The sequence below is a fragment of the Crinia signifera genome, chromosome 4 (assembly GCF_055691185.1).
Source record: "Crinia signifera chromosome 4, ASM5569118v1, whole genome shotgun sequence".
In the NCBI taxonomy this organism is placed as follows: domain Eukaryota; kingdom Metazoa; phylum Chordata; class Amphibia; order Anura; family Myobatrachidae; genus Crinia; species Crinia signifera.
In genome coordinates, this window is record NC_139220.1 from 218,564,330 (window position 1) to 218,577,350 (window position 13,021).

A 13,021-nucleotide genomic window follows, 5' to 3' on the forward strand; every position below is an offset into this window, starting at 1 on the left:
CGTCTGATGCAAACTTCCTGGTCTCGGCTGTGACCATTACGAGTCATGACCGGTACTGTGTCCTCAGGATGTGCACTCGGATTTTGCATAATTAGGCCCTCAGTGGAGTGTAATATGGGGTGGTATTTATAAGGAAGAGATGGGGCTATAAGATCTCAAAAATCTCAAAATGAGAGGGGATTTATTCCGCAAGAAGCTAATCCGATCATATAACTGTTGTTCACAGCATAAAAACATAGAATTTGACGGCAGATAACCATTTGGCCCATCTAGTCTGCCACTTATTTTCCCATAGAGTAGTGGTATGAGCAGGGACAATACTATAGTTGAGCCCAGATGCTTAGGGGTGCATAAAATGAACAACCGCACATTGGGATCATTTTAAAATATTTTTAGGGGCAAACTAAGTTTTAGTTATGTCCGTGGCTAACAAGGGGAAATGTTCTCTTTAGACGATGTGTCATTGTTGGGGCACATACTGTCTGTATGTGATTTCAGTGTTCAAAACATCTCGCAAATAACCGCATCAAATGTGAGAAACAAATGATCTGCAAAGGCAACAGTGTGTGGAACGCATTGGTGGCCTGCAATTTTCAACTTTTGAGTGAGAACAGGTAATGTTATCAAAAAGGGTATGAACTTCACAGCCAAGAACAATCTTAATCAACACCATCAAATTGGTTTACTTTCCTTTTGCAAGAATCCATCATCAGAATGCACAACTTCTGCACTATCCAGACTGTGGTAAACTCAAAGAAATAGAATGGAAAGACTGATTTGATGGATTGATGCTACACTGAAACAAGCATAGGCTTTGGTGGTTGCACCCTTGGTGGTTGGTTTGCATGAACATTCACAGATGTATTCATATTAGCAAGCCTGCTCGAAGTAAATGCTTTGAAAGCTAGTCTGCTACCTTGTGATTGCCTCTGTGTTTGTGCATGTGTGAGAGAGAAAGAGATGTAGATTCACTCACTGCCAACAGATGGCAGTGTTTTGGAGATACGCAAACGGACACTAGACATATATAGATTATACACATTGCTATTTACTTGAAGCTACTTGTTGCACTGAAAATTCTGGATTTAGTGAAAATGTCCTCTTCCAGATTTCCTTTTATGCATTGACATAAACCGACGGAAGTACAGTACTTGACCTGATTAAGGTCAGTATTTTGTACTGTACAGACTTTTAATTTGTCTCACCATCACCACCAGGCGATATTCCCCGAGGGTACACCCCTCATTATAGCTGAGCACATTTTTCTTTTTGTGTGTATTTCTTTTTATGTGTACTGGTTTTAGTCCCATTTAAATGTATTTTTGTAACCTCCATTTATATTATGCATCGTGCTACATTTTTAAAAAATTAACTGTACATACTTTTATATAGATAAAAATATATTTTTGACAATTCTATTCTTTAAAATTTTCAGTTTGACAGGCCATGTTTGCTTATATACCATGTACCACTTTATAATCACTATTAAAATAATTATTTTTTTGTTCAACACTTAATAATCTGTTTTAAAATTTGTTGTGTATAATAAAACACTGGTAAATCAGCCTCTGTGTTTGAAAAATGACCGTTAAGGCCCCCATACATTAGTCAGACAAAATTCTCCTGTGAGCCGCCCAACAGCTCCCGGGGAGGCTCACATACGATCTGGATGTGCCATTTTTTTACATGTGATAAATTGCATGCGCTTTATCACGTGTAACCAGGAAGTTGCAGCGGGTGGTGAGGAGCAGTGTTATGGGTGCTGAGCTGTAGCGGGGCAGGCAGCAGGTGCTCAGCAGGTATTACAAAAGAGAGCACTCTCAGCCAATCAGCGGCCTCCCTTCAGGCTGCTGCCCAGCATGCCAGTCCGGCTGAATACCACCCACCTCACTGCTCCTCCCCACCTGCTGCCGCTCAGCACCCACTGCCCGGAGGTAGGATGCACAGGAAGGTGAGTGCCAGTGGTGCAGTACAATACGGAAGCAGACCAGATACATTGCAGGTTCTAAAAAGCACCCGCAATGTGCTGCTGATGGATCCAATCCGACAGATTGAACCTGCTGCAGGTTCAATCTGTATGGTCTGACCCGATGCACAATGGGCTGTGCATCAGGTTGGATCAGGTGTCAAGCTACCTGATTTGGGCTGATTTCTCGGCCCGATCCATCGGAATCGGGCAGAAACGGCCCAAATCAGATAAGTGTATGGGGGCCTTAAGTCGCTTGTTGGTTGTTACTTTATCTCTATCCACCTTATCTCTCTGCAGTGTTTAGTACATAGACCCATAGTCTTGACTAAACATTCTTTCAAAAGTGGTACTCATGAAACGGCTTAATCAATCCTACCTCCCATATAGATCATGCATTCTTCCATTAGTTGGTTTTAAAAACTAGCTTGCAGGGATAACAAGCACACTCCAACCATCCATCATTAAATACTTTACTAGAATGGAAGCTCTTCCATATTGTTGTGAGTTATTAGTGTGAAACTCTTATTTTAATATGGATGTACTGTAGTGTTTGATTAAGAAAGGTTGCCTCCGTAGCTTTTTATAGAGTAAGCATAACCACTGTTTGGCAGTTCCTAATTATGGATTCAGGCAATCAGAGCTGGGATCACTGTGCTGACTGTCAGGCCAGGGACAGACTGGTGGGTGCAGTGTGTAAGTTCTGGCAAATAGTGGTGCCTGTCAGAGGTGATGCACCTATTGAACAGACTGAAGAAGTGCTCACCTGTATATTGTGCCAGAGGCAATACATGGGTTCTCCTCTTGGCATCTGATCAGGTTCTAGTGCAGGGGTGTCAAACACAAGGCCCGCGGGCCAAATCCGGCCAGCCAGACCTCTTCATGTGGCCCGCGCAGCCGCCGCCAGCCTTCACCTTTTTATTCTCGATTTTTATTTTTTTTTTAAACAAGAAAGCCGCCTCTTCAGCGCATGCGCGGCAGCCTACAAGCCAGAGAACGTCTGCCCTCTAGCGCAATGCCGCCTGTTGTCAACCCCTCCGCCGCTCCCACCTGCTGTATAGGAGCCAGAGAGAGAAAAGAGCAGGTCCGTCGTGGTAAATGGTGCTGCTGCTGCTGTGCGCTCCAGGTCACTTACTGCTGAGTGTGCACTGCACAGTGACCGGGAGCACTCTGCCCCCCACTCCTGGATAGATAGTGCGAGGAGCGCTACTCACAGGAGGGAGGGGGAAATGCGCCTGTGTGAGAGCGCTGCTGTGTCCTTGGTGGAGGAGCAGCTCAGACTGGAGTGGACGCATCAGAGCGGGTAAGTGTCAAACTCTATGCCTATGTGTGTGTGTGTGTGTGTGTGTGTGTGTGTGTGTGTGCACTGGCACATTGCAGCCCATCATTAATTGCTGTGTCCCATGATAATAAGCAGGACATATGCCCTAAGACTGAGTGCTGCACCCCTGTGCAGGCAGCGTGTGCCCTAATGCACTGTAGTTCACAGCAATAGCAGGAGGGAAATGCTACTGCTGAGTATACAATAATTGAATGCAGTGACAATAATTTATGATAATAAAGAGTGGACACATAGTCCTACAGATAGAACCGGCCCTTTGTGGGTGACCAAACTGCTGATGCGGCCCCCGATCAATTTGAGTTTGACACCCCTGTTCTAGTGTGTGTGTGTTGACTTCTCTGCAGGTTGTTGCACCTTGTCTAAGTTAGTACGGGGCAGTACGGATGGTGTAATGGTTAGAATTACTGCCTCACAGCACTGAGGTCATGGGTTCGATTCCCACCTTGGCCCTAACTGTGTGGAGTTTGTATATTCTCCCCGTACTTGCGTGGGTTTCCTCCGGGTAATCCGGTTTCCTCCCACAATCCAAAAATATACTGTTAGGCTAATTGGCTCCCAACAAAATTAACCCTAGAATGTCTGTGTGTGCGTGTACATGTGGTAGGGAATATAGATTGTAAGCTCCACTGGGGCAGGGACTGATGTGAATGTTCAACTATACTCTGTAAAGCGCTGCGGAATATGTGTGCGCTATATAAGAAACTGGTGATAAATAAGTCAAAGGCACCCAGAGATATCCATTCTGCAGCAGCCCGTGAAGAAGGCGGATAGTCTTGCAAGATCCAGAGCATTACATTTTCACTTAGTCACTGAGCATTGGGAAAAGAGGGGGACATGCATCCTGGTCATCATCACTGTATTTGCTACCTGAGGCAGCAGAATAGACAGGCACACATTCAGGGACTACAACAGATACTGGGGGAAATTTACTAAGATGTGTATTCTACTTCACATGTGATGTTGCTACGGGCAACCAATTAGAATCTACTTATTTATTTAGCACCCTCTAGAAGATAGTAAACAGGATCTGATTGGTTTCCTATAGCAACATCACATGTGGAGTAGAATACACATCTTAGTAAATTCCCCCCACAGTTTAGTTAGAAATGGTTTAGGAAAATTCGAAATCAGATTTGTCTTGACAAGAGAGACGATGCTTCCTTTCTAGCAATTGTAAATTAATCTTATCTCTATCTTCTACTTACTGTATAAATTGTGTAAAGGACATTAATTATAAGTATATCAAGGCAAAAGCCTCTAAGTCATATAACACAGCGCTGAATATTTTAACATGAAACTCTATTTGTAAATTGTTCTGAATTCTAACAGATATGTAAAATAGAAAATGTTGGACACCTGGGAGTGTTGCGAGTGTTAAACCTTGCCAGAAATCAAATAAGCCAAGTGGAAAACATAAATGGATTAGACTCACTGACAGAGCTCAACCTGAGGCATAACAACATCAGTCTTGTGGTAAGAGTCACATTCATTTATACATTATTGACCGCATTGGTTTTGCATTGTAGATGACATTGTATATGCGTTATCTGTAAAGTCCCCAGTATAAGGAAAAATCTAATGGCTCACATGTTTTTCCAGTAAATGGTAGTGATCACAGGCATATTTGTAATGGGTGCATGGTGTTGTGTGCAGTGCACATGAGCCTCTGGGCCCATATTGGCTGTGCACCAAGAGTATGTATACTTGGTGCTGGCAATTGCAACTTGAAGGCCAGTACCATAGACAATGGCCCGTATTCAGATCTGATTGCAGTACAAATTTGTTCTCAAAATGGGCAAAACCATGTGCACTGCAGGTAGGGCAGATGTAACATGTATAGAGATCTATACCTATCTACTTACCTACCGACAGTGGTCAAAGTGGGCCAGTATGCAATGGTATGGCATTCTGGCAACTTTCCTCCACTGATCTGGAAATTATTTGCTTCTACTTAATGCCCACACCAGTTGCCGACAGTAGTAGCGCTGCCCATACATATGCCCACACATATGCCCACACTAATTGCTGACAGTAGTAGTGCTGCTTCTACATAATGCCCACACCAGTTGCCGACAGTAGTAGCGCTACCTATACATATGCCCACACCAATTGCTGACCGTAGTAGTGCTGCTTCTACATAATGCCCACACCAGTTGCCGACAGTAGTAGCGCTGCCTATACATATGCTCACACCAATTGCTGCCTGTAGTATGCTTACACATTACTCATCTAGTTCAGGCTGGCAGCTCATACTCTCCTGCTTCCCTTTTTCATCAGTCTTCAGTCTCCCTACCATGTAGCCCCACCCCCTCTGTCCTGTTTAGCCCATCCCCTCCTCCATATATACACACCCTCTTTCCGTCCCTGCGCTCACCAGGTTGTTCTTAAAAGCCAGGATGGGGCTTCGTGCTGCCGGCGCCGCTGAGGGGGTAGTGCCAGCCCTGAAATGAAGGTACTATGGGGCTGTCGCAGGTTGGTCACAATGGCACCAAAATGCAGGTGCAGTTTGTGTCCACTAAGAAAGTAGCAATGGCATGCATATTCCATCTTGCTGCTAACACATAACATGGCAGGTCTGCATCATTAGCATATGTGGCAGGTTTACATTTATATTTATTTTTGCTAAATATGCATAACATTAATAAGACTTTAAATACATGAGATTCAATGGTACTTATATGTTAGTTGGGCGCCCATTAAGCTATTTGCTTAGTTTTCCGCCTCCCCTTGCGGGGCATGCTACGCTCGCCACGCTTCGGGCTCGGTGGCTCGCTGCGCTTGCCACACTATATAAAATCAACTCCTTGTCGACATGGATAGTGGGGGTATGAGCGTACTTACTATAGTGGGCGCCCAACTAACATATAAGTACAGATTCAACTCCTTGTCTATATAGATTGCAAGCTTGCGAGCAGGGCCCTCCTACCATTTTGACTAACTACCCAGTTTGTTTTATCCCTATTTCCAGTTGTAAAGAGTAACGGAACTTGCTGCGCTGTATAAGGAACTGTTAATAATAATGTAGAAATAAAATAGTGCCTCAAGAGACACAAAATAGTGTTCAATGTAGCACCTTGTACCTTTCAAAACCTGTGTAGTTCCTCTCTCCTGCTTGGGGGTGTCACTCACTGCTATGGTGTTTTTAGCACATTTTGGACTGTATATCAGTGCTGAGCAACAGACCAGATTGTGCTAGAAACACCACAGCGGAGAGCCAGAAAAGTGAAACTGCACAGGTTTTGAAAGGTGCAGTGTACTAGAATAAACTCTACAAAAGCATATTGGGGCAGATGTATTAAGCCTTAACAAGAGAAAAATGCAAGGGTGATAAGGACAGATAAACATCCAGCCAATCAGCTCCTTACTGACTTTTTTCAAACACAGCCTGTAACATGGCAGTTAGCAGGTGATTGGCTGGACGTTTATCCAGGGCCGGCGCTACCCACTCAGCAGCTCCTGCAAAGCAGGGAGGCGCCATGCTGAAAAGGCGCTGTCTCCCTCCCTGCTCTGCTAAAGCTGCCTCAGCCCTCACTGTCACTGCCTCCTGCATGCTGCCCGCAGCGCCTGTCTGACAGCGGGCGGGCGGTTCCCTGCACCACGAGTGCACACAGCCTGCACGCCGCCCGCAGTGCCTGTCTGACAGCGGGCGGCAGTATGGAGAGGCTGAGCAGCTCCCTGCACCGCGCACACACTGTCCTCCTCCTGCAACCTGCCCCCTCTTCCTCACGGACACTTGCGCTTAGGCATGTAGTGCTGTCTGTGAATGCCTGGATGACATGCCACCCCCTACCCATTGCTCCCTGCGCCTGTCAGCTGTTAATCAAATGACGAACAGGCACCAGGGCCTCCCCTTCCTACCCTCTTCTCAGTGTGCTGTGCCAGTGCCATTGCCAGTCCTTAACAATCCGCCACCTCTATCTCCTCCCCTCTTCTTCCATCTCCCCCTTCTCTCCCCTCCTTTCCCCCTCAGTCACGAGTGCTGCACATACATTTTGTACTGCTTTCGGATCTCATCGCACACACATTGCATTCATGCCGTGCGATGCGATCTAGCCCATAACGTATGCGATTCTCGCAGTGTGTATGGGCACCTTTAGTGAAAGGGCGCAAAATTTATGGTTTGCAGGAGGGCGCCGGACACCCTAGCACCGGCCCTGCGTTTATCTCTCCTTATCACCCTTGGATTTATCTCTTGTTAAAGCTTAATACATCTGCCCCATTATGCTAAAACCTTGAAAACAAAGTACCAGTCAGCATCAGTAGTGCGTATAAAGAGCCAGTGACAAGCGGTTTAGTGCTGTTGACCAGCATTTTCATTTTCTATATGCATCCCACACTGACCACCCATAACAAATATGGCTTAATTAGACATGTGACTCCTGGCCAGCCTGTGTTTGCTATTGAGCTAAAATGCATGTACTGTACTTGGCCAATATTATCTTGTCCTCTCCATATGCAGGAGGTGTAAGTGCCAGAATCATGCAAAGCTGCATAGGTGAAATGCATGCATTCCCTTAAGATCTTTAATAGTTATATTTGACTTTAATTAAATGTATTCAATGGTGTCACAAAGGGGATTGCGGCAGGTGACCCCAAAATGCCGGCTTCTTCGCAATGACCGGAAGCTACAGTATGTGTTGTGTTGTGACATTGTCGTGCAGCGCCCTGCTCCTGTCAAAGACTAGTAGGCAGTGCTGCCTGAGATTCAAGGCAGCCAAGCATCTCCTCTGGAATGCTGGGAATGCTAGAGTGATAGAACTGGGCATCCTGTGAGACCATGTCCCATCCCCATGAGGTCATGCCCCTGGACCGTAGCAAACAATGGCTTTTTGGGAGGCTACACCCCCTCATTACAAGGGCACCCCCACTTTTCAACCCTGGTGCCAACTCTGAGTATTTTACTGTATCTATATTAACACTCCAGCAAGCATTTTAAACAAGTGTTAAAATATATAACTAACAAACAAACCTGACAATAAAGCATGAAGGAGCTGGAAAACATTACTTGGCGCATGTTTTTGTTTCTCATTCCCCTGATTAAGCACCTTCAGCATATTCACCTATTTTTCCAATTTAATACATTTTGGGAAACTTTAAGTACAGATATTATGCAAAATTATTCACATAAACAATTCATGAAAACATATCGCATATTTTAGTCTATCCGTTAAAAGAAAATATGAATGGGGAAAATTTACTATTGATTTAAAATGCTTAGGTGTAGAGTGGATACTTATTGTTTTGATGTTTGTGACAATAAAGTTGTGTAGAAAATAGCAGCTTCTGTGTGGTTAGCGACTAGTGCAGGGTTTGCATACTGCCACAGTAAGTCAGGACAGAGATATGGCTGCTTTCCAGGAAATGCTGGAATAATTGTCTGTTTTGACAGGCAATATGAGTGAATGTGCCATGTCTATTGTTATATACTGTATGCTACATGAAAAATCAAAGTTTGTAGCAAGATTATTATTATTCAATGTACACTAGATCATCTATATAATTTGGTACACATTTGCACATGTTCCATAAGGTCCAGCTTTTAAATGATCACTTACATAGTATGGTTTGAACCATGAGTCTGCACCATAAATTATGTATGTCTGTATCCATGCCATCATAATGAATTAAATATTTAACTGTTGAGAATGTTCTGAATATTCAAATTAAAAGCTTGAAACAATAGGTTTAAAAAATGTCCTGTAACTATATTCATCTGACACAGCTTCTCTCATTTCTGATTTCCAATTTCAATCAACCAATGCTATTTAATGTTTGTACTACACAATAAAATCCAATTTGCTGCTCTGCAGCTGATCAGCATCCTTGGCAGTGTGCAGTAAAACGCTGAGAATGCACATTAGCTAGTGAAAGCAAGGACCTCTCTCCTTCTCTGCCTCTCCCCACCCATCTCTCTGCTATTCACCTTGCATGTGCAGTTGGTTCTGCAGACCAGCTCTCTGAACAGAAACACTCCCCAGTTAGCCACAGAGGAATGGGGCGTCACGCTCAACAGTAATCAATGCAGCAGCAAGACCACAGCAATTAGCAGAGTGTTCTGTGTCGCCTGAGCAGATGTTACTGTGCTACGTCACAGGCTCTCACTGATGTAGTGAATCTGTTTCCTTTTAGAGAGATGTGGATACTTTGCCCAGCCTTCAGCTCCTTTATCTCAGCTTTAATAACATATCAAGGTAAGAATGTTCCTGCACATATTTATTTACTCAGTGTCTTACAGTATTTACTGCTGGGTTACTGTACTTAGCTACTTTTGTCAGTGTTGTGTAATGTAACAAGAAAGGCATGCTGCATAATCTGTCCACCCTGTACATTACATATAAGAATGACGTGACTGCATTGGATGCCACACCTACTGTAGATGTGCTGCCTAATGCTGGGTACACACCAGGACGACTAGGGCCCGATCAGCACAATCTAGATCCGATTCCGATCAATTGGATGCAGATTGTGTGCTGATTGGGCCCTTTTCTGAGCTGGTGTGGAGCGATTCCGATCCGATGCGCGGTCCCGCGGGTCGGTCGGTCGTTATTGAGATCCTACCTGCTGCAGGTAGGATCTCAATGACGACCATACAACCGGGTGCGGGTCGCCATCGAATCGGACCCGCTCACGGTGCACATCGTGAGCGGGTCGTGCCCTCCCGCGTCATCGTGAGCGGGTCGGACGAGACACTGACGACCCGCTCACGATGTGCATCGTGAGCAGGTCGTCCTGGTGTGTACCCTACATAACTATAGTTGGCTAAATAGCTCAAAGTGCATTAACTGATGAACTGGTACCTCAAAGTACTTTCTTTTTTTGCTGTATTAGAGAGATGTGTGGCTTGTGTGGCTGTCAGGTATCTGCAGCATGGTTTGTGGAGGGTATTCTCTAGAAGGCTTTTTAGGCCACTGGAATTGTTAAGAGTTTGGTTGCAGTGCATCCAGGACTTGCACGGATGGTTAAGTACCCAGGCATTAATGTCAGCACAGCTGAGGAGTTGAGTGTAGCAGACTACAGAGGGTTAAGGGCATTCTATACTGTCTGGAGCATTGTCACACACTCGTACAAATCCCATTGGTGTCTATATTTCTACTCTTCTAGAGTACTGTGACTTATCTGGATTAATATAGAAGATACAAATACTGTAACAGTTCTAATTTCACTGCAACATTAACATAGCAATGTATTTAGAATGACATTAATAGGTCAGTTTTTTTTGCACCATACACTATTCTGGATAAAAAGATTTTATAGTATTTAAAGTGGCTGGATATAGAAACTTATTAGTATGTAACAACTCTGTGCCCTGCCCTGTTCATGCAGGTTATGACAATGACATAATACTGCAGTATCCATTCTAGCCACTTTCCCTCAGATCAGCAACCTGCAGAAGTAGCAGTTGGTGGGCCTGGTGTGTCTGTTTTACAAGCATCAGTTTTCTGTGAACATATGGTTTGCGTGTTGTTTTATTACACAATTTGTTTATTGATCATTTTTCTGGATAACAAATATTTCAGAAATGTATAATAATAACAGTATATTTATTGTGTGATTATATAACTTCTGGATGGCTAGCTATTACAAAGAGTGGATTAGTAAATGTGCTGCTACACGATCGTGACAGTGGTTTTCAACCACACTAGTATGCCATGAGTAGTGAAGGTGCATACTCACTGTACAATTTTTTTGACCAATTTTGTTGAAAGACATTTCCATTGAACCCAGTGTCCTGGACAAAAGATATTGATGACAGACGAACAACAAATGATGATGCGCATACCTGCCAGTTGTTCGTCAAGATTGTTCATCAACTGTGCATGCACCCCAATTTGGATCTCTTTCAAAAAGCCTATAAACTGTAGCTAGATCTTTCGTCTTTCACCAATATCTTTCGTCAAGGGAAATGTCTTTCAACTAAATTGGTCAAAAAAATTGTACAGTGTGTACATAGTTTTCTATGAACATATGGTTTGCGTTTTATTTTATTACACAATTTGTTTATTGATCATTTAACTGGATAACGAATATTACAGAAATGTTTAATAATAACAGAAAGATGTTGACAAAGGATATTGACGACAGACGAACGATGAATGATGATGTGCCAGTTGTTCATCAAGATTGTTCGTCAACTGTGCATGCAGCTCAATTTGGATGTCTTTCAAAGAGCCTATAAACCAGGCATGTCCAAAGTATGGCCCTTCATCTATTGTGAAACTACAAGTCCCATGATGCCTTGCCGCAGTATTGCTATCAGGAAATGCTAAAACTATTACAAGGCATGCTGAGATGTGTAGTTTCACAACAGCTGGAGGGCCATAGTTTGGACATGCCTGCTCTAAACTGTAGCTAGATCTTTCGTCTTTCGCCAATATCTTTCATCAAGGGAAATGTCTTTGAACGAAAATGGTCAAATTGTACAGTGTTTATGCACCTTAAGTGTGATGCTTCCTCAAAGCTGACACTAAAAGAGTTTTCTGAAGCCAGAGGGGCTGAGCTTTCTCTTTCTGGGGGGAATTTACTAATATAGAATGGGTACGAATGCACCCATTGGTACCCATTCCATGTCAAATACGGCCCTGATCAGCCGTTCAGGTGATTTACTATCAGCCAAATTTGGCTGAATTGACATTTTTACGAACCACAATTTCAGCCCAATTCAGGGGTAGGAATGAGTACACCATCGATTAAAACTTGGCCGTATATGGCCTGGGCCATGGCCGTGTGTCCCTCATATTTTTTAAACCATCATAGGCTCCAACAGCAATCATGGTAATGCCAAAACCGGAGAACACTTATTTTATAAGGTCCAGTGGCCAAAGAATTAAACCTGTGCTAGGTCACTGTGGGAGTGGGGACCGCTCAAAAAATGGGTGTCTCCTCCCCCCCCCCCCCCCCAGGCCACCCTTGGTAAGGTGTAAAAAAAAGAATAGAAATAAGTATTGGGTTTTGTTGTAGAACTACTAGAACCAGCGAGCCTCATCTGCATGCTGGGACGTGGAGAACCACAAGTCCCAGCATGTGGGGCATTAATGGGCTACTGGTACTTGTAGTCCAATGACAGAACCATTAACTTAATAAAATAGAAACACCCAGTAATATAGAATTTTATTAACAAACATACATACATATATACACACTCCCCTATAGGTTCCACCGTATGCCAGTCCCTTGGGTTTTATTCATATGTCTTGCCCTTAGTACATGCATAAGCAATTGCTTACACAGTATTATGCTTTTCCTCCTCAGAGCTTGTCCTAACCAATATAATGCCCTAGGCAAGATTTTGGTTAGTGCCCCCTACCACCACCGCTAGTTCTAGCCACTTTCTGTATTATATAGGGATTATAAGTTCCTGTGATCTGCTGTCTTTTTCTGTATGTATATGTGCATGGTCTATTATGCGCATGTGCAGACCTCCTTTGTGAATGGCTTTGGTGACTTGCATAGTTACCCAGCCATTCGCATACATCGGGGCGGACGGTAGCAGGGACAGGGAAAGCCCTGCATTTTATGGGCGTCCCCATGAAAATGCTGGGCATTCCCATGGGTACGTGGGTGGGGCAATGTCTACCAGGGCACGTGGCTGATGTCACAGTACGTCAGCCACCCACCCCATCTTCTTCCCGGCGCTCGCAAATATGTAATTTCCCACTGACTTATACCCCTTTCAGACAGAAAAAAAAGCCCCGGGAATTTCCCTGGTCCAGGAG

General features: G+C 44.0%; 1 protein-coding gene across 1 annotated transcript in view; it reads left to right on the top strand.

Annotated features, from left to right (window-relative positions):
* The window catches only part of LRRC49 (leucine rich repeat containing 49), a 121,712-nt gene that overhangs the window by 32,981 nt on the left and 75,710 nt on the right, over positions 1 to 13,021 (top strand). The window contains exons 8-9 of the mRNA XM_083183801.1: positions 4,638 to 4,781; positions 9,438 to 9,499. Of these exons, the coding sequence (XP_083039927.1) occupies positions 4,638 to 4,781; positions 9,438 to 9,499 (206 nt within the window). The remainder of the gene's footprint in view (positions 1 to 4,637; positions 4,782 to 9,437; positions 9,500 to 13,021) is intronic.